General features: G+C 32.4%; 1 protein-coding gene across 4 annotated transcripts in view; it reads left to right on the top strand.

Annotated features, from left to right (window-relative positions):
• LOC143225023 (uncharacterized) overlaps positions 1-26,460 on the top strand; it is a 55,537-nt gene that overhangs the window by 10,127 nt on the left and 18,950 nt on the right. For 2 of the 4 annotated variants that reach the window (XM_076453680.1, XM_076453685.1), the window contains exons 3-7: positions 7,060-7,112; positions 17,717-17,822; positions 21,458-21,540; positions 25,172-25,248; positions 25,583-25,744. In XM_076453680.1, coding sequence (XP_076309795.1) covers positions 7,060-7,112; positions 17,717-17,822; positions 21,458-21,540; positions 25,172-25,248; positions 25,583-25,744 — 481 coding nt within the window. The remainder of the gene's footprint in view (positions 1-7,059; positions 7,113-17,716; positions 17,823-21,457; positions 21,541-25,171; positions 25,249-25,582; positions 25,745-26,460) is intronic. The other 2 variants (XM_076453694.1, XM_076453699.1) reach the window with 1 other exon arrangement.

Genomic DNA, 26,460 nt, shown 5'->3' with positions numbered 1-26,460 from the left:
TGTATAAAATGAAATGTATAGACACCAAAACTGCAAGAATATTTGCAGATTAATTATTTAGAGCTCCATTAATTAAAGAGGTTTATTGTTGATTTTCATTAAAATTGTTGGTGATATAATTTTAAATAGCTTAATTCAGATATGATTTAAATCTAAAATTAATTTGATATTTTTACTTTCATAATAAATGTTATGCACATGGCTCTAGGCTAGGTTATCCTGCACCACTACTTTTGGCTTATTATACCAACATGTACTACAGTTACAAGGCTTCATGGCATCCTTAAACCCTTTCCACTAAACTCGTAATCAGCAGACAGTAATCAAACTGTTCTGTCTAGGTAAATGCATTTGTGGTTTTATGACCTCTAGTGATGTGACATACACTGTCTGTTGTGTAGCTCAGTTGAACCTTATTATCAGTGTTTGTCTTACTTAACATGTCCTTTGTGGTCTAAGTTAATTCAAATGTATCATAAGTTAGATGATTATTTCTTTGTTTTTTTGGTAATATTCAGTTTGCATGTTTGCTGTTATTATGTACTTTTTGGAATAAGGATATTTAGATGGTTTATCAATTCAATATTTGTAAATACTTTAACTAGGTATGTTTAGATAGTTTGTATTTTACATATTATCACTGGTAACATCTAATTCATTGATCTGTCTGGATAAATTTTTTTGTCATTGTTAACTATGCATTGTATTACTTTTTTGTCATGTAAAAGTTAAATTATTATTTTTTGTTTAATTACATTGCTGGAACTGTTAATTTCTCTCCTGTTCATAGGGCTGAGTTTTGCTTTGGCTTTTTTTCCTATGTTCTTGATACTAGAAACCAGATTTTCTCCTTGTAATCTACAATTTGTGATTCATTTGTTATTTATTGCTCAATGTTGAGTATTCCAGTTTGGGATCATACCATTTTAAATAAACTTGTCTCTTTAAGTGTTTTGTTGGGTGTTACAAGCTCTTGCCTAACATGTTCACTCAAGGGGTTTTCACACTTTACATGGATAAACTGGTGACTGCTTGCTTCTTATCATTCACAGTCCAGATCAGAGTTGAACTTGCCTAGCAGTTAGACAGAGACCAGACAGTGTTGGAGGTGCTGCTTCCTACATCTTGTTCAGATTTAAATCTGTTCACATATTTTTTTTAGAGGATTGGGGCTGCTCCCAGGAGGTTTCCAGTCTTTAGTTGTTCAAGGAGCCTGCTCTCTGCATCACTATTTTTGAGCTTATGGTGGTTCATCAATCTTTGTCCCACTTCCTTTCTCTTTTGCAAGGGAGGGAGGTTATGGTACACTCCAACACCTTCATGGGCAAGAATGTACCAATTCTAGATTTTGTGCTTTCAGATACTGAATCTTCTTTTCTGGACTCACAGTCACCACATTGTGGTCTTAGCTTGTCATATTTCTGGCACCCTAAATCTGGTTTTGAATTGACTATGTTGTCCCATTAAGATTTTTCCTATGGAGTGGTCCCTTGATCCACACGTCTTTTGGTGGATGTGTTCCTAGCTGAAGACACCCCATATATGTCTTTGCCACCCACTGGTATACTGAAATTCTTTCCTTTTAGACTCCTGTTCCACATTTGCTACCTCTGTGGTAGACATATTCATTTGAGGTAGGATGCATCTTGTGTCTGTGCTTACCCTTCTATTCATTTTCTCTTCTAATTTCTATCCTTAATCCAAACTACTTTGCATGTAGTTGTATTGGTGGCTTTGTATTGGCTATTAACTACCTCAACCATAATTCCTACTGCTCCAACCTTTATACGTACAACCTCCTGTACCTTTACCTTCATCTTGGTCTCTACTCTGTCAGCCTGAGTTGGACATTGTTCATTCGTGCATCATCACACAAGATTCGAGTAACATTACATCAATATTTCTAATTAAGCTTCAACAACATTGTAATTTCACACAAAGTCACACAACCAAGCTTATCATGCCATCATCTTTAAAATGATTAACTTATAACTCGCTTGTTATGAAAACCTAAACAGTCATTAAATATTAACTCACAAAATAAATTAAATAATAATGCCTATGTCAAATAGTCTTGATTATTGAACAGCAGCTCCTCTTTAACAAAAATATTTAAAAATGTATTTTTACACTGTATGCAAAGACTGTTTTTAATTCATATACTAAGGCATCTCATACAGTCTGTAATGTCATTTACAGTTTCTTTGTTGGTCCCTCCTTATATTGGGCTTCATCTTGACCTTGTGTTACCTGAGGTCTGTTTTTTCTTAATCTATCTTTATACTGATATAGTAGATCTTGTACCTCTGTATTTTTCTTGCCAGTCACTTTTTCACTTATATTGACATTCTTGTATGCCTCATCTCCACTCAGTTATATTAGGCCTTTTAGGTATTTACCTTCTATAACAAAGAAACTGTCTTCAGATTCTACTTCTATGACAGCTACACCTACTATGTCTGTTTGTGCATCAGAAGCTGCACTCTAAGGTCTTCTTTCGTAAAGTAGTTTTTCTCTTCAACAAATTTCTGCAAAATTCAGCAGATTGCTAATAACTATTTCTAGTTTGAATAACAACTTGGCACTATTTTATGTGGATGTACACATTACTGCATATAAAGGCTTGTTTAGAGCATGATAGTTACAGTGGGTGGTGGTTGGGAGTTATACTAGTCAGTTTAGATAACTGGATGGGATCCTTCATACTAGTATAATTCCTTTACTGGTTTACCAATAACTGCCTTTCTACCATAATGGGAGCTGGAATGCTAATTTTCAAGAGGTTAGTTTATTTAACTTACTAAATCTCAAATGGTAAAATGTTATTTTCTTATTTTTATTTCAATTAATTTTTCTTCTTTACTTTGGAGAATAGTTCTTTCCCCAAACTATCCATAGGCAGTAAAGGGTGATATCGATGTGAGACATTGTGGGCTTGAGCATCCAGATCTCACTCTCTTAATTTCTATATCTATTATTCCTATTGCTTTTCCTTTACTTTATTTTTTCTCTATGTGAGACTGGCAAATGGAGGTTAAGACTGATAAATGGTGTATCCCCGCTGCAATATGGGTACTACTTCTTCGGTAACCTCCAAAACCTAGGGCACATTTTATATCCCTCATCATAGCTTGTATCCTGAAATACTTTCGACTGGTGCAGCATTTTTTATTTTTTAATTTAATTTTGTTTTAGCTTGTTTTTTGTCATAACAAACTATATATATAATAAACAAAATCAAGCCCAAACAAATGTTTGTTTGGGCTTGTTTTTGTTTATTAGAATATCTTTAGTCAGAGTTTTGTATTTGCTGTTTTTAATGCAGTCCTTCCTCTTGATCTTGTTTTGCTTGATTATTTAACATTGATCTTCTATAAATAAATATATATGTACATTATTTGTGTTTTTGGACATAAATACTCTTTATATGAAAATTTTAGTTTGATAATGTGTATAAACAATAGTGTTTTTAGAAGCTGTACTTCATAGTCAGTATTTCTTTTATATTCTTTATCAGCAGAGACCCACAAAACATTTGCAGTCAAAACAGTATCTTCATTGAGACAATACTTTTATAAATACAGATTATATTATCAGTTAACTAACTTAATAGGAAGCAAATGAGTTCCAAGAATTGAGCTAAGTATTATTTAAAAATACCTAATAGAAGACACTAAAATCTAGGAACTCACTTATCTAAAGTTTGATGTTAATTAAGCCTTTATTAACTATGTTCTGTATTCAATAAAGATATAAATTACAAGAATTTCTATAAAAATAATAAGAAATTTGAAAAAAGCAAAAAGAAGATAGACATGTTCTCTTGAATCACAAAAATAAAGAAAGCACATTTAAAGTTGAGGCTGCTTGGATTATTCCATATATACGTGATCATATTACCACAAAACTAAAGACAATACAGGTTTCATACATGTGTGACATTCAAACCCTCAGTACTAACAATGCTATTGCAGAACATTAGGGAAAAGAACATGTACTACAAGTGAATAATATCTCATCAGATGTCAAGATCTTATCTAAATGCCATGATTTTTTGAGCAGAAATATTAAAGAATCTATTTTAATCAAGAAAAATAAACCTAAATTGAATAAATACAGAGGTTGGCCTTTATTAATTGTGTTTTAAAGATTTTTAATGTGTGGAACTTTGAAGTCTTTATACACACTAAGAAAGGTTGAAATATGTGTTCAGACACTGCAGTATAAATATGAAGAAACATTTTGGATATGTAACATATTCTATTCTCAAATCATAAATGTTAATAGTTTACTTACTGGTTTATGCATGTTACATGTGTAGCATTGGTGGTTTGGTTTGTCTTAATAGTATAAATTTAAGAATGTTTGACATTCTTTTAACATAATATGAAATTTGTAAACATGAGTATAAATGTTTTTTTTACTACTGAAAGTTCACTGAATTAGTGAACTTATAGGATATCAACTAGCTCCTGATAAAGTTGTAATAGTGAAATATTGAGCTAATAAAACTGCATTTTGGATATATAGGTCATGATTTTATTTACATTTTTAAAAGTGTCTCATAAGCTGCAGTTTGGATTAATAATTAAGAATAATTGTGTTAAAAATTGCTGCTGGTTTTAATCATTCCAATTATCCAGTAAATTAAGGTTAAAGGAATTGTTGTCATGAAAATATCTAACCAGTTGAAATTAATGTTTTTAATTGTTACTTTTTTCTGGTCATTTTAACTGTCCAGCAGACAAAATTATGATTAAATCAGTGAATGTTACAAAAACAATTAACTAATCAAAATTAATATTTCTGATTATTACAGCTATTCATTAATCAGTACTGCCACTAAGGTTTTTCATTATTATTATATTAGTTTAATTCATGTTTGTTGAACTTAATTAGTTAATTTCACAACTCAAGAAATAATTAAATATAATTCAAGTTAGGCTTTCTGAGTGTTATTAGCAGTGAAGATATTGGTTTAATGTTTGGTTGTTGTTAAGCACAGAGCTACCTAGTGGGGGCTCTGTGCTCTGCCTATCATAAGTATTGAAACCAAATATTTAGCATTATGTTTTTCTTAATTTTTTTGAGAATAATTGATGAGTTTAATGTAATTTTCTTAATAATCCCTATGAGTAATTAATTAGCAAAATCTACTAAATTTTTAGATTTAATAATATCAAACTCTTTCATAATCTTTGTTACACTTTCAAGGCTAAGGGAACTGCTGTATGCCAGTTTATTCTTTTTTTGCTATTGTGTATCACAATAAAAAATGTTCAGGATCTTATTTGTTTAATAGTTTGTCTAATGAATATTGCTTAATGTGATCATTATGTATTTTTATTGAAACTGGTATTTTTGTTTATAGCTTTACAAAATTAAAATTAGTTATTTAAATGTAGAAATGTAGTAAAGGATGAAATTTTATCTCTGAAGACTCAGAACATATTATCAACCAATTATTTAAACCTTGAATAAAACTTATATTTGCATCATACTACAATGGAACTCTTGCTTATATGATACTGGAAAAACATTTTTATTATGTGATGTTCTTGTTTTGCCTCTGTTTCCTGTCATGAAGAACTTTGTCTTCATTCTCAGGGTGCAGATATGATGTCATGAATACATCACTTGTCATACCATAATGGAACTCTTGCTTACATGTATGATACTAGAAAAACTTTTTGTTACACAATGTTCCTGTTTTGTCTCCATTCTCAGGGTGCAAATATAACGTCATGAATATGTCACATGTCATTACTGTAATGGAACTTTTGCTTATATATGTATGATACTGGAAAAACATTTTTATTACACAATGTTCCTGTTTTACCTCCATTTCTCGTCACAGAGAACTTTATTTGTCTCCATTCTCAAGGTGCAAGTATGATATTATGAATACGTCACGTGTCATACTGTAATGGAACTCTTAAATAGTAGGACACTGGGAAAAATTTTTTTATTACGGGACATTCCTGTTTTGCCTTCATTTCCCGTTGTGGAAAACTTTGTTTTTCTTCATTCTCCGGGTGTGGATATGATATCATAAATACGTCATACATGATCTAATGCACTGGTGCCACAAGTAATTGGCTAGTAATTTACTAATGAATTACAATAATTACTGGTTTATATTTGGTTGAAAACCCTTGTACATATAATGCATGTAAATTGAATATAATATTCACATTTGCAGTTAGAGGCATTTGCACATCTACATACAGTGAGCTTGCTCCTTACTTGCAAAATTAAATAATAAGTTGAACAATTGCCAAGTTTTTTATATTTTTATTAAAAGAAGAATGACAAAGAGTGCTAGCACAAAATGTCATTTTTTTTATAAAAATGTAAAAAAAAATTGACATTTGTTCAACTTGTTATGTAATTGTGATATTTTCATCTGCTATGCAGTTTTAACTGTATTTGCACTTTATTGCGGCCAACTGTAAGAAGTGCAGTAGAACACATATTTAACAGTCACTGTTCCAATCATCTTAACATAAAATTTTTTATTAGTTGAATATCTCTAATAAGCAGTGAAACAGAACTAATAACTTTTCTATTAGAAAATAAATGTGTACCTTGTAGTGTAATGATGTAACATTATTTCTTTTTAACAACACTATTGGTTAATTACATACACATCTTTGGAGGGAGAAGCATAGAGTTCCACCATTGCTTTGTTTTTCTTATCAATCAAAATTAAAAGTGTTTCTATATATTTTGTTGCATGCTTATTCTATCATGCCACTTTTGTTATGTCTTGTGCACTAAACATATTGAAGCAGTGCAGTCATTAACATACTTCATTGCGTTCCACTGCTTCACAGTAAGAGCTATATATATATATATATATATATAATGTTCTTGGTGATACGTGTTTGTTTTTTTAATACAGTAACTCTTGTTTAAGTAATGGACATTATACAGGTCATGTAGAACCACAATGTATAAAGTGAATGCTTTGTCAGTGTATGTTTTAGGTTCACTCATAAAATTAAATGAACAAGAATAATTCATCATTGAAGCATTATTATTATTATTTACTTCCAGGTGTGGCAATATTAACTTTGCCAGAAGATCTACTTGCAATCGCTGTGGTAAAGGTAAGAATTCTATAACTTAGTGCTTAACAAATATAACATTGCAATTCTTTGTAAACTTTGTTTAGAAGAGTGGTTCTTAACCTTGTTGGAGGTACTGAACCAAGGAAGTTTCGTACTTGCATTCACTGAACCCTTCGTAATTGGAAAAATGATTTTTTCAAACTGAAAACATAAGTAGATATTTTATTAGTGCACAAAATGAACCATGCATCAGTTGCACACAATATCACTGTGTTCAAATAACAAAACCAAAAAAACATGAATTTCACACAAAAACAAAAACATAACTCAATGAATATTTACTGCAAATCAATGTGACCTTTTCTGTTGCCTTTCAGAGACAAGTTTAGAAATGCACGGCCTCACCTTGGCAAGTGCCACTCTCATATCATTTTCGCAACATGTTGTTTTTATGTCTACCATCCTCGAAAAGGATTGCTTGCAAAGGTACGTTATAGCAAATGGTATGAATATCTCAAGGGCTTTCTTAGCAATTAGAAGGTATGCTACGATTTGGTGACACCAAAATGTTGAGAGCATTTTTGTTCTGAAAAGTTGCTGCTGAACCTGTCACTGCTGAAATTCAATGATTTCATTGAGGTATTCATCATTGACATCTGATGTTGTAACACTAACTAAACGTGAACGGCTGTCTCACCCATGCTGGATATGACTCTCTGGTGGGGAAGTATCTGTCAAGAGACTATGTGAGATCATCTATGTGCATGGCAATTGCTTGCTTCAGTTTCCCGGGTGCAGAAATGTCTCAGATTTCAGACACATCTTCGATCTTACACAGTCATCCACCAGGGGAAAGTTTGCAAAGTTCTCTGTTTGTTGTATCCATAATGGTACCTTTTTCTGAAAAGCCTTCAGGTTTTCTTTCGCTTTGATGATGTTGACTCCACTGCCCTGCATCTGTTGATTGAGATGATTGAGAACATTAAAGATATTGGCCATGTACGCCAAAATAAGATTGAACTCAGATTTTTTGAAGCAATTTGTATGACAGTGTTGGTGCTCTCGCAAAAATGGCTAATACCACACGCATGGCAAAAACACGATTCAGCAACTTTCCCCGGGATGACCACCGAATGTTAAAATGGTACAGAAGTACTTCGAATTCAGAGCCCATTTCATTCCACAGTTCTTTGAAGATGCAGTGCTTCAGGGCACTATTTCGCACAAAGTTTACACATTCCATTACAATTTTTAATACTTGTGCCAGTTTTGAAGGCAAGGTTTTGTTGGCAATGCATGCCTGTGCAGAACACGGTGCATTACAATGATGTGTGGTGCATCGGCTTTCACCAGTGCACCAAAACCAGAGTTTCGTCTCAGTATGACTGGAGCTCCGTTCAAACAAACTACAGAAACCATATACCACGAAAGATCGTTGTCTCTGAAAAGTCATCCACAAGTTTCTTCACGTCGGCTGCCTTAGTTGTTGTTGTAAGAAGCTGACAAAATAAAAAATCTTCTTTTATCTCGCCGTTCTTCACATAGCGCACGAATACAACAAGCTGGCTTAGATTGCAAACGTCGGTGGTCTCGTTGAGTTGAAGGCTGAATTTTACTGAGCTTGAAATCAGATCTGCAACTACTTGAACCAAGATGTCATTGCTTATGTAATCTATTCTGCTGCTGATGGTGTCATTTGAAAGAGGAATTTGGGAAAACTTATTTTCAGCAGCTTTTCCCAGCATGATACTTGCCATCTTCAATGCAGGTGGTTTTATGAGTGCTTCACCAATGGTGTGTGGTTTGCCCTGCTTTGCAATCAAGTACGTAACTTTGTACGATGCTGTAAGGATCAGTTTGCCGATGGGTACAAAGCCGAGAACAGGCAAAGTAGCCTTGTCATCGAACCTTGCTCTCTTTACCTTGAATTCAGCAAGTGTTGTGTTCTTCTATTTCCCATCTCCATGCAGCATTAGGGAGTTCTCTTAGTTTTGCCGGTGCTAGACTAGAATGGCTCAACTTGGCATCGCAAATCATGCATTGAGGACGCTGACTCCCATCATGTTCCGTTATACACGTGAATCCATATTGTACATATTCATCCGACCACTTTCTGTTTTTGCTCGACATTGTTAGTATGAAGAGTTTGAAAGATTAGGAAATAAATCACAAATGACGCACGATTACTACACTCACAAGTCGACTGCTAAGCACACGAAGTTCCTTGCAGCACAGATATTAAGCCCAAGTGATGTGATGTGATCAGCTGCAGCCAATGATGGCCAAGTGAAGCATGACGTCACAAATCATACGAGTAGGGTGAACAGAATGGACACACACACAGTGTGTGTGTGTCTTGACCTCTGCCGAACCCCTGAGACTGACTCACTGAACCCCTGGGGTTCGATTAAACCCAGGTTAAGAATCACTGGTTTAGAAGTTGGTGGAGAGGAACATTTTGTTTAATTTTGTTGTCTTTCTGTATAACCTTACCTTCAGTTTTTCTTGTTACTTGTATATTTGTTTGACAATTTCAGAATGTTTCACGTCTTCAGGAAATTCACAATGAGTTTATGTGAAATGTTATGTAATAGGCTATTACTTATTATTGCTGATCATAAAAAATATAAAAATTTATTATTCAGAGAAATGTTTTTATCATAAATTTGGCTGTGTCAGATATTGAAGCAATCCATTTTACAAAATTTAAAATACTGTATTTTAATATCTTATCTCTTTTTAATCCTGTATTCAGTCTTAACTTCTAAGCTTCTAGTGCTTACAGAAAAATCACGACTATTTGTTTAACTAATGAAATTTGTTTTAAAATGAAAAAGTTGCAACTTTTTGCACATTTTGTGTAAACTTATTCTTGGAAATCCAATTCAAATTATGTAGTGTACAATAAATAAATACTTTTGTGTGTGATAAAAGTTTTTGAGTTTTCTTAACATAGTAGTAATTAATTATAGAACTAAATGAATGTGCAGTTGATTTTATTAAATGTAATAGTTCTGCAATCGAATGAAGTTCATTGACCTCGCACACTTTTGTTGTTATAATTTTAGTGATTGAGAAAACATATGAATAAATTGTTTATTTTTTTTCTTGTTTTAGAAAAACATTTTTCAAAATAAAAACTTAGAATAAGAAGTGTCATGCTTGTTGAATTTGTTTTTGTTGTGCAACACTAAAGCATTGTTAATTTGTTCGGGACAAAAAATAATAGAAGCTAGCCAGTCCAAAAAGATGGTGAAACAAAGATACTTGATATTTATTGCAACTCATACAAGAATTTTTTTCATTATGTTATATCAGTTAAATTACACAAATATTTAACATGCATATGTTTTTGTTTTCAAACTAATTAGAGCAGCTTATGAAATATGTGCTTTCTGATAGGTGTTCAGTGTTTGCTAAATCACCATACATTGCTCAGGTTTCTTTATTTAGTTTTACCACTTTGGTTTTTTATTTACTTTTGAAATGAAGAATTTTGGGGGTAGGCATTTTCATACAAACTTTTCAAAAATATCTATGTAAGCTCTTTCTTTGCATACATCAAATAATTGTTAAATTATTATCAGTGTTATTTAATCACTGAAAATAACTAGTACATCAGTTAAGGTTTAATGAAGAGATTGCTCTGTATTTTTTGTGATTGGACACAAGTTTAACACTATGTGAATGGTGTGTGTTAAATTTTTCCTTTTATTCTATTCACATAGAAATTAGCAGGTAACCATAAGCAATGTTTTGAAGATAGAAATTAAAAATATATTACTATTTTACCTAAATTTTGTTAGTATGATGTTTTGTATTTAATAATAGTACTGAATAATTTTATTTTTTTTAATGTATTTTAGAGTCTTAATCCTATGTCAAAAGCATTGCTTCATTGTGTGACTCCTCATCAGGAAAGCTTTATATAGATGTTTTTATTACAATTCTGATACTGTGTGTGTATCTACAGGGTTTTGCAAATTTTTAGTAAACCTTACAAACATCTGCAAAAATGTTATGCATAGGGGAGGATCAAAGTGCACATGTCAAAACCTTTTTTAAAGAGTTATATTCAAAATTGAATTAATCTACTTTGTTATGTGTATATTATTAAAATTGGCATAAGGAGATAATTTATAATTCAAATTTTTATATTATCTGAGTTTTAATTTTTTACAATTCAAAAAGGCGAAGTTCAGGAGAAGAGCTTGATGTGTTTAAATGAAAGGCACATTGCCCTGAGCAATAATGGAATTTGTTTAAACATCTGTTTTGGTTAGTTAGAAAGTCATTTAAGTTCTAGTATTTTTCAAACATTCTTCTCTAGTGCCTGATATATTCATTTTTTGCTTTGATATATATATATATATATAACTAATACTTGTAACTAATTTGTTTTTACAACTAATATAGAAAAATATAGGCCTACCAAAACCACACACCATGGTCTCTAGTGCAAAGAGCCTTTAAGGCTGAAGGAAGTGCTATATTTATTGTTTTTTATGTATATGTTTTATCTGTAATATATTTTTAACTCAACAAAATGTAAACACTAGAAAATTATTATGTTAGATAATGAAATTTAAATCAAAAAATGTTTATGATTGTTCCTTGAGGAATGAAAATGTGCTGTGATTTTTGATCTAACTTTACAGTTTTTATCCTAAAAATATTTACTGGATTATTTATTGCTTTGTTATCTTAGCAAGACATGATTCAAAGAGCAATAATACAACAAAATTGATTAAAAGTAATCTTAAAAAGGTTAGAGGCTTGAAGATCTTAGTTCCAGTATGCTTATAACTGTTACTTGACTGCCAGGGTTTCTTCCTTTGTCCATCTAAAGATTAATATGTTTCCTTCTTGCTTGCTCCAGTCATTTATATCCTCCTTAATTGCCCTTGAAGATATTTGTCTCATGACACTCTCCACCTGTGTCTCTATCCTGGTACTCTTTATGTGCACCTCATTCAGATAATTTTTTTTTTCAACAAAGTGTCACTAATGGATTTCCCAGTATAACGATCATTCAATGATACTAGTTGATTTTCATAATAGTAATTTATGAGAATAATCAGTGTGGAGACTAATCAGATCTCTTCTGTCCCACCTCTGATATCTAGCATCACACAACAATCTGGGGAAGGATCACTTTTGATTGAACCTGTCTGTGATTTTTAATCATTGTGAGATGGAAACGTATATTTGGATCTGTTGTGGCCTTCACAGGAGACACTGAGGTTGCAGTTGAGGGTCATCTTTGATAACTTGGAAATAATTTAGATTAACTTTTTCCTGTACCTTCTCTAAGACTTTTGGCTTTTTAGTCCCCCTGTGGGACAATGGTCAATTTTGAGAATCTTAGCATTGGGGTCTAGAGTTTAATTCCATTGGGTGGACACAGCAGATGGCCCAACATTGCTTTGCTCTAACAAAACAAATTTACGTCATAAAAGGTTGTTCCAATCAAAGATAATGAACAAGTTTTTAAAGGAAAGAATAAATAAATAAAAAGGTTACTATGGGATAAGCTGCTTTTGATGCATTTGTTTGTTGGTGCTTTGGAAGTGTCATGTTTTTAGCATTTTTCCAGTTGCTTTTGATCCTGCTCCTTACTTGATTGCTAAAAGGTCTGGTAGCAAATTTTTAGTTTTTCTTTCCATTCATGTATATTGTGATTCATGCTGAAGGTATACTTTTGACTTGCATGAAAGAACAGGTCTGTATTATCTGACATATTGATTTAAGCCTACCATTATCAAGTGGAAGCATATTCTGGTCAAAGAATTATACTTCTCCTTAAATTTCATGGTTTTAAGGTAGAATTTGCAGTTAAATTGAGTAAATGTCTGTCCTCTGATAGGACAGGGTAGGTCTATGGTCTTCCAACTCTAAAATCTATGATTTTATTTTCCTTTCACTTCATTTTGTTGGAAGACTTTCAGTATCATCAACTTTCTTCATGATGAACTGGATCCCTTGTTATTTTACCAGTTAGTTCAGTTTTCATCTTCTACACTCCTCCTGTCTTTGTTTGAGTTTCCAATTTTATTGTCTCCTACAGGAACTCATAGTTCCACCGCTGTTTGTGAGTTTTGACCCTTGACATCGTCCCCTCAGTACATTTGTACCCAGAATAAATTCTGTCTGTATTCAAGGGTTCTACTGTTTAGTTGGATAGCCACCAGAACTAGTTATTATCATGTTTTCAGGGTCTGAGGGGGATTATCTCTGAAAATTTCTGACCATGTGGTATCCTCAACCATAAACCCAGGAGCACTGCATGTCCATGAGTGAGGATTTGGCATTCATTTCATATCTTCACCTCTATTGTACACCTAATCTATGGGATTTCCATCTCTTGCTGATTGTTGAGATTTGGAACATACTTCTCAGGCTGTCGGAGTTTGATTGGTCTGGGGTCGTGCTAGTTTCAATTGTTGAACCTATGCAGACAGATAATTGGGATCTAGTCGTTGATTTTTCTCATCTATGCCTAGTTTCTCCATAATTTGCTAGTTACTCATTCATTGATCTGAGTTGACATTTTTCACTGGGATTGTAGATATTTGCTTTTGCTGTAGTTAGCTTCTATCTGCATATTGCCATACCACACCTGTTGGCATATTTTGCATACAAGGGACAGGCACTGCCATTTTTGGATTTTACCTTTGGACTCGCATCAGTTTCACTTGGGTTTTGTAATATTGTATGAATTTTCTCATCACTTCCATTCCATGTATGACTGGTTTTGGTTGATGCTATCTTGTCAGTTGTCAGAATATCACATCTTGATTCTACATTCAAAAATGACCAAGGCAGGCTTCATTTTTAGGGCTGAAACATCTATTCTTGTTCCAATTTCATATTCTGTTAGGCTGGGTGTTTTTTATTTTTCAACTTGTTTCAATCGGGATCAGTTGACTCGTCTGGCTCAGTGCTAGGAAATAAGATACAAAAATTACATTCACTTCTCCAACAGCACAGAGGTCTCTCTGTTCTAGGAATGTGGTCATCAGTTAAATTCCTTATGACAAGAGAATGAGATCCTTTTAATGGTATTCATACAACAAAATGATCATAAACATCAGTTACTGGTTTCCTCTATTTCCTTGATGGGGATCATTTTCTGATCTTGAGAGATTAAGTCATGTCACTACTACAATGTGGGTTTTTCTACTGTCACCTTTGTCCAGAATTCCATCTTTTCATGTTTACCCTGCTTCACATATGGTGTGCATATACTACTAGTCAGGAATTCCAGGGTCTGTGCACAGACAGAATTCCATACACAGTGTTTTAGTCTTTCTTATTTTTCAACAGCAATGAATGCCTTATGGTTCTTTTAAGGGGAAAAATCATCAAGCTTTACTCTTCCAATTCCATGATGTGTCTTGTGCTTCTTATTGAGGAGGCACTTGGTTCAGGTCTCCTTGTTTTTGATTTTTGAACCTCCTTTTTTGGACTATTCCAGTTTTATTATCCTACTAGCTGGTCATGTTCCACTGGTGATACCTGTGGTAACAGTTCAGTTGTTACAATCCTCACTGATTTTGGGCACTAAATATCATATCTTCCTATCATTTATCAAGTCTTGTTGATAGCACCAGATAGGCTGCTACTTTTTCACATTTTTCTTAACTATCTCTTGTGGAGGCAGCCATAATATGCCTTAGTACACCTGTTTATCCAGAAGCTCAAGTTTCAGGCATGAAGATTATGAACTCTTTTGCACAACATTGGGGTTTAATTTCTGAGGTTACCATGTATCTGTCTCAGTTTTTGCTTACTCCAAGATGGATGTTTGTCAATGGAAATGACATGCATATTGGTACTGGTGTGTTGGGAGAATGTTGAATCTATTTCAGGCAGAAGTATCACCTATAACTCATTTTTGACCTGGTTCCTTGGCAGAGGTTTTTGCATCTATCACAGTCACCCTGTTTAAGGTGGCATTTTAAACTACCATTTAATTATCACAAATGCGTAATCTTTGAGTCTCCAGTACTCTCTATATTCCTTACGTAGCTTTGGATACTTGGTTCCAAATACCATTCCTGTTACTAAACAGGTATAATAAGATTACAGTACAGGGTCTTTCTCAACATCTGTTTGTGTTCTGATTCTTATATGTGGTGTAACACCTTTACTGGAAGGTTTATTCTTGTGGCTGCTGATCTATAGAGTGGCTTGCACTGTTGTTTATATACAAACCTCTTTCTCATTTTCCTTATGAAGGACTGTGTCAGAAAGGATAGTGCTTGAAGTCCTTTTGACTTATTCATTTGATTGCTATTTCTCTCTTCTATATCCAATCATATTCAATTGTTGTCATGTTCAGTGAGAGTCTTGAAGGGTATTTTTTCCTGCTCTAATACCTTTAGAGATGATAGACAACAACTTTCCTTCTAGGCTGTCTTTGAGGGTGAGGATCCTTCTGTGAGTCATATCTAATCAGATTTGTCATGTTTCTGTTTCTTAGCAGCCTTGTCAAATTGCATGATGCAGGTTATTGAGCAGACTGGTATGTGGACCTACCCTTATTACTTCTATCTCGCATTATTTGCCTGATCTGACAGTTTCTTCAAATGAGAGTTTTGCCTACTTCTTTTAGCTATCTTTGCCATTTCAGCTGGATTATACAGAGCACAGTTGTCACATACTTTCCCTATAAGTTGAGAGAATGAACAAGAACACATTTTACTATTATGTATTTTAACAAAAATACAAACATATGAAACAAAGGAGAAAACTTTGTTTTCAAACAGATATGCATATTTATTCTGATTTTCTTTTTTATGAAATCTGTGTCCTTTGGTCTCTGTACTACATGTTGCATCTTAAACTACATACTGCAGCCAACCATGTTTTTTGTATTTGGCTTTACTAAGAAGTTTGAGCTTTTTGTACATTTATTTCAAGTGAATTGAATGAGTACTAGGAACAGATAGATGCATGTTACCTTTTTGAAGGAGACCATCTTTTAGATTTATTTTAGAAGAATCAATGAACAGCTGTCACTCACTTGTTTCATAGATGGCTACTGCTAGCATTGGTATTAATTCAGCAATATTCTTGGAGTAAACAAGTGAACCTTTTTGTGAAATGTATGGTATAAATACTTTCTCATGATTTCTGTACATTACCAGTAAAATGATGTTCCTGGATTAATTATGTTTTTAGCCTGAACTTTGAACCTCAAAACTTCTGAAGAATCCTTTGGAAGGCCTAAATTTTTCTCTAAATCATGAAGTTCACCTTGTGTGAAAAGTTGTGGTTCACCAGACATTTCAGGTTGAAGAGAATCCCTATAATCATTTCTGTTGACATCAGATTCAGAATCTGATGACTGTATCAAGAGTCTCTAGTGAATGGGTAGGTAGAGGTACATCAGGTCTATAAGCAACAGGCTTTATAGCAGATTGAAGGTTTGAATAAGAAATTTCCTTTTTATTTTGAGTATTTAGCATTACATGTTGCATGAGCAAATACAACAGTTATGTCCATAGTTTGTAGGCTCTTGCCAGACCATTTAAAGTGCAAAAGGCAAAGACATTTTTTTACCTTTAGTCCATTGTCTTAACTCTTCAACAGAAATAGTGTGAACTTTGCAGAGCACATGATTTGTCTTGGACCTCAGGTTTTATCCCAAAGTATGCATAACAGGCTTTTTTGATGAATTCTGTAATGTTTTGCTTTTATTTCTTTACAATAAATATAACATTGTGTTTGAGTCATTTACAGAATATTTTGTTGCCTTAGCGATGAATGAATAATATATTAAAGAAAGCAATATTGTCAAAGTGTACACACAAATAAAGACCGTCCAGACATATAGCCTCTAAATTGCTTATGTATCAGTGTTGAGTTCAAGAATGATTGAAGACTTATTTCTGATTGGTTTTGAGAAATTTATAGCCAGTGGCTCATTTTAAGCATAATGAAATGTGATCTGATTTCAATGAAAATGATTCACTTATGTGAAAGTAAATATGATGTTTTCTGAAAAATCTATACATAATGGAAAATTTCAATATCGTTGTTGGATTCAGGATAAAGGAATAACTGTAGAATATGTAAAACTTTGTGCAGTAGGCTAACAATCTGCTCACTTAAAAAACTAGCCTGTTAATGAATCCGTAAGAGATTGTGGCCCTATGTTCCTTCATGGAATCAATAATAAAATAACGTAAAACTTCCAAGACAATGAAATGGTTGTGGGCCTGTGTAATCTATATCACCTACAGGATGATTTTATAGTATCAGATTTGGCTGAATCAGTTTGTATATGATTATTAGAATAATGTTTTTATTTAAATTTACCACATGCTACAATATTTTGTTTATAATGAGGAGCTTTTTATTTTTTAAAACATGGTATTGTATTATATGCAGTCAGACTGTAGTAGTAGTACAAGTTCAAGGTAAGAATTTAAAATGTTTATATTGCTTTTTGGCTAGAAGTTCAAAGAGTTTGAAGTACTGATGTACTTAAGTAAACAGGTACATATTCTGTGATAACTAGAAAAGTACCTTTAGTAGAGAATTCTATTTATACTTGAGCTACTAGATGCTTTTTGGATAAATGTTAATTTACTTAAGACCTGGCAGCTATTAGAACATACTTATATTTTATTCAGAGAAAACTGCTGTTCCCCCAAAGAAAAAATTAGGTCATGAAATAGGAAAAGCAGCAGCAGAGAAAAGCAAAGGTTTGTTTAGTGCAGATGACTGGCAGTGTGGAAGGTATGTTAAGTTTTTGTATTAAGTAATTTTAAATATATAGAGTATTTGGAAAAATAGCGTAGTGCCTTTATAGTTATTTTTACTCATTGTTGCAAATTAAGATTGTGTTGTTATTTATTTTACCTGTGAAACTTCATTAAGTAACAAAAAATAGGTACTACAATTTTGTTCACTTTAAACCAAGAATGCCAGCATAGTGTCACTATGACCCCATACACTTGATATTAATGATTGAAAATTTTACATTAGCATTCTAGGATTGATAAAATTATATGTTCTTCAGCACCTCTGTACTTGTAACAATGAAGTTTGTATTCAAAGTTTTTTCCTAATTTCAAAACTTTTTTTTAATCTGTTATCCTTTGATTTTTGGTTTTGATTTTGCAAACATATAGTGTATGGTGCAACACTCTCCTTTAATTGTTAAAAGTGACTGGATATCTTCTGTCCCTAATCTAAATTTGTTCCATGTTTAAAAAGGAAGAATACTGCACATTTTGGGAAAGTTTTAACACTATCTATGTAATCCATCAGAAAACTGAATGTTTTTTAAGTCATAAAAATTATGTGCATAATTTAAAATAACACAAAACTGAAAAAGCTGAATCTTTTACATGAAATATTCTAAGAAAAGATATAAATTACAACATTTCTACAACTAAATATATCATAACTCATTTTGTAAAATGAAATATGACTTATTTTCCTGCATAACTTGCCATTATTGCAGTATTTCAATGAAATAATAAACATTACAATGGTTTTGATGTACATTTACATAGGTTTAACTTCTTTTGATCCTGTTCAAAACCTTGGGATGCATTAAAGTAATGTTCTTCACTCTTGGCTGATACCTAAAAATCTAAGCCAAGTTTCAACTCTGTTCAACACAATCATTGATAATATTTGAAGCCTGAAGGTTGGTTTCTGATCTTTGATGAGCAGTGGACTGTAGCCAATCTTCAACATTTTATATTACGAACTGATGGTTGAGCAGCTGCAGAATATGAAATGTGTACCAGAAGTGTGACCCAAAACAAATCCTTAAGAATTATTGAAAGAGTGATAGCATCTGGAATCTTGGGTTTCTAAAATCCTGTTTTAAAACACATTCTTTGTATGAGCAATTCCATATCTGTCTTTATTACCAAAAGGCTGTTTAAAAGAGCATGTTATCCTTCCATTGGTACTTTGTTGCTGAAGAAGGTGAAAACCACCATCTCTGCAGTAAGGTATCAAATATGCTGCTCAAAGACTTGAATTTCACACCTTGAAACCTCTGGGTTCTCACAGCCTTGTACATCACCTACCAGAGGCCATAAGTAAGGTTGGAAAAGTTCACAAAGTCTCTCACCTTCAAGACCCATTGTTTTGCGATTGTGCCAGGAGGCAGTTGTTGAATTGGATGTTCAAAAAAGCATGTTTTAATAGAATACAGTAACATTATCATTCTTCTATCAGTGTAATCACTGTACACAGCTCAACAAACCTCTGCTAATCATCTTTATATAACTTGAGTTTGAAGTAGGTGGTCATGCGAACATTGGCTTTGAGGTTCTCAATCATACTGTAAACCTTCCAAATAAATGTAGTTGGGCTGAATCATGAAAGTGATTTATCATTTCTATGTGGCAACAATTCAAAAAGTGTTTGTGACTGAGTGGAGAGTGTGATTTTTGTTGATTTGGAAACTTCAATTTGTAGGTTATTGAACATATGAAAGAGGATGACTTCAACATTATGCTGGCAGCGTGACAGCAGGAGCATCTGGCTAAAGTGTGCTGGATTATCACTTGTCCAGTATTGGAAGTTTTTGTGTTGCATGCCATGTTGAAAATAGAGTCTTTGCAGTGTCATAAATCCAGAAGTTAGTTGATATATCACTAATGATATTACTAGACTCTTTGTGTGCCAAGTTGGTATGATTTAACATCAGGAAGCTCCATTTTATATACGTTTTATACTGCAATTGTAAGAAATTCATTAACGACATTTAGGTTCAATAGTGAGAACAAGAGCTTTGAATCTCACTGCAGAGTGGCAGTCTTTGGAGGAACCCACTGTTCCTTACAAGAAGTTGCTATATTACATCCATCCTGATGCTGTGATCTATCAACTGTTGCATATGATGTTGAAACTTTAGAAGGATCACCACTTGTCTCTTGTATTAAAGCTTCTGTGAAGGCAACCTGCTGGGTTGAAGTCATTTTCATGCTTATGGCCAGTAAAACTAGTTTAAATCTGTGCAAAATATGTGGAATGAAAGTTGTACAGATGCTGGTTAATAGGGCTGTAACTGCACTATTGTTGATGCTGGATTCATTGTTCTCGCATCATTATGATGTTCCTCTAAATATTTGATGCAGAGGCCATTCATGGTACACCTCTCACCCATCTGCCTTAGACTGTTCACTTTCTCTCTTGAATTGGAGTTTGCCAGCTAATACCTTGTCATGGGACCCAAATGTTGCTGTACATTTAGTTTTCATTGTGTGGGAATTTGATGAGTAGTGTAGCCATGGTAAGCCATAGTTTAAATATCTGATCTAATTTACTTTACATTTGTTTCACCTTCTCAAGAGAAGTTGGCATTGATTACTGTTTTATTGTTATGGCTCTGACCTTGGCATTGACACTGAGAAGCTTAATTACAGGCATTTTGCTCCAAGTAAAATAATGGGAATATTTGCTTTTTCATGAAATGTAGGATCTTGTGGGAGGTCAAATTTAACTGACTCCCATCTGGTATGATTTTCTGTTGAACCATCTTGTATATACCACATGAAGCAGTGCCACAGAGTAGACACTTGACAGGCTGCATAACAATGTTAACAATGACATGTACCAAATTGTATGGGTTATACAATGCAACAACATATGTAGTCTGAGCATACTCAGAATGGATGCTTATCATACTCAAAATGTGTGAAAAATGTACTGGAGGCCTGATAATTGTTGTAGTATTCTCTATAAAATATATATTTCACAAACCACCAGTTGAATTCTGAATATAGCAGCCTATAGTGCAGGTTTATGCTGGTCAGTTCATATTTAAACTGTAGTAGATTTGCAATTTTTTGGAATTTTACCACCAGTTTGATGTGGTTTTGAAGAAGATGATGAGAATGAAAGTGACAATAGTCAGACTAGACACCAAACCTGAAAACTTGTGTCAAAATCAGTGATTCTGATGTCAGGTTTATCTGGTACCTTTCTTTAGGGTGTAAAATGCACAGATCAGTGTTAAGGTTTTGATGATACTAACAGACCTGAGGTGGACCTCCGAAGTAAGTCCAGAAGTAGAAATAAAATGTTTGGCTTATGGAATATTTTAAGACTAGGAACAGTGTATTTGATATTTATAGGTAATCATTTTATTCTGTGAAATAAGCCCTGGTTTTATAGTTTCAACTTGATGTTTATGTAATGAGGTATTGAACATTAATTCCTGTGAAACAATGCTTAGAAGTCTTATATTTCAATGGTTTCTCAGCAGATATTCTGAAACTTTTTTGTTTGTCAGAGACATTTTAAATTAGAGTTTCACTTTATTTCTCTTTTTAGTTATTGCAACTTGGATGGACTAGTACTGAGACAAAATTATATTTTATGTAACTTGCTTGCTTCTTCTTTAGATGTGGAAATGTGAATTGGGCCAGAAGGCAACAGTGCAATATGTGTAATGCACCAAAGTTTGGAGAAGTGGAAGAAAGAACAGGTGTGGGTTAAAAATAACTGGAATTAACATGGAATATTTTAGAGAAAAAATAAAGATAACAAACATAAAATTTGAGAAGTTTTATAGGGGAATGAAAGATTTTGTCCAACATACATTAGCACATTAGATAAGTTATCATAAAAATACAGGTAATTATTCATTCACTCATTTTCAGTAGAATTGGTTTGAATTTGCAATACTTGTGTTGTTTGTATAATTTTAATGTAATTGTGTAAAATGTGTATTTTTCAAAATTTAAATCTTAAATAAAATTTAGTTTTCATATTTGTTTGGTACTACTGTATAATATTTAATGTTCATGTTCACTAAAACTTATTCAGTGAAGATCAATAGAATGGTCAAAAAATGAAAGGCAACAGGCTGCAAAATTGTTTGCTCCAAAATGTTAAAATTTTATAGCCCCTTCATATGAAAGCTTCCACAAGTAATAAGAATACTTATATTAGACATGGTGTTTTGTACTTTTGGTATGTCACTGATATGTTTTTGTTTTACTGCATTTTACTGAATTCCATTTGCAACAATTCTCTGCTTTCAGCCATTCTTCTATCAAATTTGTTAAGGTTTCCCCCACACATAAGGAGAGAATTTTCTTACAAACTTTTCATGTGGCACTTTGTAAGATATTTTTAAAAATCCAGATATACCAAATATACACACTTACCCTCATTTACATAAGCAGTAACTTTTTCAAAGAATATCAAAAGATTTGTAAGGTAAGATTTTTCTTTAGTGAAATTACTGGATAATTCCAATAAAATTCTGTCATCAAAATTATCTACATTTAAGTATGTTTCAATTACTCCTATTATATCAAAATCCTTCATTCCAACTAGTGCCTTAAAGTACTTATTTTATTTCTTATACTTTTAGCATAACAACAGTAACAATTAAACCTATTCTTAGAACTACTACTATACTTATATCCTATGCTAAATTTTTATATACATCTTATTTTCGTGCATTTAGTTTATTCTGATCCTCACTACTGTCTAATCCTAGTTTAAATATTTTACAGCTAATAGCCCTTGCAAACAAACCAGATATTACTCTGTTTAAGTGTAAACCAACCATCTTTTCAAAAACTTATCATATTGAACTGATCCCACAAGTCCAACCAGTCAATCTGCTCATCCTTACATATTAACCTAAACGTGGCATTTAACCCTAGTGACCTCATCATTTAATCTCCACAATTAATTCTTGGCAGTTTTCCAAAAAATAAAGTTAGGCTTGTTTTTTTTCAATGCCTTAATCAACCCTCTGTACTTATTAATTAGCTCTTCTGACTTACCTTTCCTTGTATCATTAGTATCTACACACACAGCAAAACTGCATCATTGCTAACCTTTTTTATTATATCTTTTGCTGTATCAGTTATATCCTCCACCTGTACTTGTAGGTAGTATAAACTAATTCTTTTGTCCTTTTTTACCCCACAAAATACTCTATGTACATGCCCTGTCAAGTAATTATTTATAAATATAACCTTGTTTTTGTGATCATTCACATTCTTCTCTGACCATTTTGTTTTCATTTCCTCCACTAATTCCTCATCTTCAAAAACCAAAGGCTGAAATTTGATGCTTGGTAGAATAGGCTCATTACAATTAAACCCATTACTTTTAGTCCTAATGATACTTTTTCAAACTTCTTGAAATATTTTAGATGGTGATAAAAAAATTCACATGTTATAAGAACACATTATTTTTCCCATATTTTACTCTGATGGCTCAATCCATCAATTTAGCAACTTAACCTACAGATTGGAACTGGAATTTACAAATTTCACACAGGAAAGATTTATAGATAGTCTCTTGTGTAATAGTGTTTTCAAAATTTGTTTGCATTTTTAATGCAGAGAATTATTAAGTATAAATAGTTCATCTTACAATTTTCAATAGAGTTTCTTGAAGTTGTGCAATGAGTGTAACCATCTGTTGAATGAATGCCAATTTAATCAAAATAAGTAGTTTTTTATACATGTGTACATATGTATATATAGTGAGTATGTGCATATAATCACGTTCATGTATAATGTGTAATATTTCCATGATTGTAACTAGTTATTTGTTTTGTTGTCTTTTTGCATGTAACTTGGTGGTTTTGTAGAATAGATAAATTTCAAGGCAGAAATGTTTTTTTCATCAGTTCTGATTGGATTAAAATTCTAAAAAAATATTTAGACAGAGGTGACTTCTTTGTGAATTTTTTTATGAAAGACCAAATTATTTTGTATTATTTGTTGATTTTTCTCTCTGTCATTCACTTTACACTGAATTCTAAACTTATGTGTAATTATGGAAGTTGTGGTTTAGTGCCAAATCACATACTAAAGAATCCCAGTTACCATTGTAAGAAGGATGTTTGCATTTTACATCGAAGTGTAATAGCTTAAGCTCTTGTAAAGTGGCAAAAAGCAAGACACTTAAAAGATGTGTCAATACCAAGTCTAGGAAATAAAAATTGTGTTGTCACAAAATATTATGCTTATAAATTGCTTATCTTGTGGCCATAAGAAGCCCTTAGAACATACCATGTTTGTGAGAAAATAAAATGTTGTAGTTTGAATTATCAAAAAAGTGCCTTAATGATAATAGCTTTGAGGCTAACCCTTTAGCTCAGTTAATACACCACTTGCTTGGTGTATGAGAGGTCTTTGGTTCATACTTGGCTCAAGAAATTCAAGTAGAAACTGGTGCTCAACATGGAGCTGTTCCATGACCCTAAGATTAAAACCTAAGTGCAGCTCTTGTTCGTGATTGTTTTAGTTTGAGGTGATAAAAAGAACCTTACAAGTGCTTGCCTGGCACTTAAAATGGCCCATGTTTGATTTCTGGAAGTTGTACAAAACTTGTATTACCACTGAAAAATTGGTGTAAGTAGCCATTTTACAACCCTTGATAAAAACTGATGGATGAAACTTATTTGTTAATGAAAGACTGTGGTAGCTTTAGTACCTTACTAGCAACAAGTATTGGGTTTCATCCAGCTTAATTGATAGAGTACGTGTTTAGCATACCAGTTTCTCAGGCTTGATACCATGCTGAGAAAATAAAAGAATAAGGGAAAAATTACTACAGAACTGAACTCAGCATAACTTCATTTTTAATTATTCAAAATTTCACCAATTATTTACTTTTGACCTATTTCTTTTAGTGATACATATTGTACATTACCGTAATATGTTTATGAACATTTTATATTTAACATTATTTTTAAATGCCTCATCTACACTTTGTCAATTAAATATATTTAATCTTTTCCAATGGTATCAAGAAAATGTTTGAAATAGTATCAACACAACTTATACCTTTAATTATTGAATTCCTAATTTTGGCTTGATTTGTATTGTACTTGGTTTTGAGTTATGCAAGATGAATGTTTGTATTTATGTCAAGCATGCATTTGGGCTCTACAATGACTTATGGCCATCCCAGATGATGATTGGAGCTATTTAAGGTTATAGTTTTGGGATATATAGATGTAGTTCATCATATAAGTTAAACATTAAGAACTCTTACATTTAAGGTAAAACTTCTACCTGAACCATTACTCAAGGTTGGATTCCTATAAGCATTTTTTGGAATTTTTTTCACTCTATCTTCAGGACTTGGTGGTGGTTATAATGAAAGAGAAGATGTTGAATATGTAGAAAGAGAAGAATCAGATGGTGAATATGATGATGTAAGTATATTGTGGAACAATTTTATTTTAATGTAACCTGTACATTTTATCTGTGTTTGAAATAATGCTTTTGATTTTTTTACTTGTTTAATTTTGGACCATGAGTTTTATACCCTTATTTTTTATATCTTGTTGATTTTGTTTTCTAATTTTATACATTTAAAGGCATAGTTACTTGGTAAGAATCATTAATGTAAATATCATTGTGAGGTTTAAGTTACAGAAATGAAAGGATTAATGGGTAATGGGTAATATTAATTCTGATTTATATATTAATTTTGTATATCATATTTTAAGGGATAATATATATGTATTGTTTAACTTTTATCAATAGTTTGGTCGTAAAAAGAAAAAATTTCGAGAATTATCTGACAGTGGTGACTCCAAATCACCAAAAAGGAAAGATCCAGTAAAGCCAAAAATGGATAACGAAGATGAGGAGGAGGAAGAAGAGGAGGATGAAGATGTGTCAAAATACAAATTGGACTCGGATGATGTAAAGATATAACTTTTTAAAAATATATTCATGTTATTTGAAATGTTTTTGTCTCATGTTGTGAGACTTGTATTTATTTCATAGATTTATTTTTCCAATTTTGAACATTTTTATCTTCCTCATTTTTTTTGCATCATTCTTTTGTTTTTTTTAAGTTTGAGATAGAATCTGTTGATATTAACATCTTAGTCTTATAATTATGAAATTAGAAACAGCTTATTATCAACTCCTTTAAAGTTAATTTCAGGCTTTGGGAGGTAATAAATAACCAGTATCTAATTTTATAGAAAGTGTTTGGAATATAATTTTATATATTATAATATTTTTTAAAGCTTTTGTTGAATACTTTTTCTAGATGTATTTTGCAAGTTATTTTTTGTGTTCTGAGGCTAATATTGTAAAGCAGTGTATTTTCCACACAGATATTCTGCAGCAACATGCATTTTATTTTGTTGATTTTCAGTATGTATAAAGCATGTTTATGTAAGTGCATATAATTGGTAAAGAATTAATGATGACAATAGTTCTTACTGACAAGGCATAAGAAATTAAATTTGTGTTGGGTTTTATCAGTTATAATATCACCAAAATAGAGAATTGTGTACATCAGTAAAAATATTATGGCAGGAGTTGAAACTACTGTCTGATCTAGGATCCAGCTATTTAGAAATCCTACAGGATCTTGCTAGATTAAGTAACAAATTTCATTATAAAAT

The sequence above is a fragment of the Tachypleus tridentatus genome, chromosome 1, assembly GCF_004210375.1.
Source record: "Tachypleus tridentatus isolate NWPU-2018 chromosome 1, ASM421037v1, whole genome shotgun sequence".
Taxonomy (NCBI): domain Eukaryota; kingdom Metazoa; phylum Arthropoda; class Merostomata; order Xiphosura; family Limulidae; genus Tachypleus; species Tachypleus tridentatus.
This window is presented reverse-complemented; position numbering and strand designations above follow the sequence as displayed.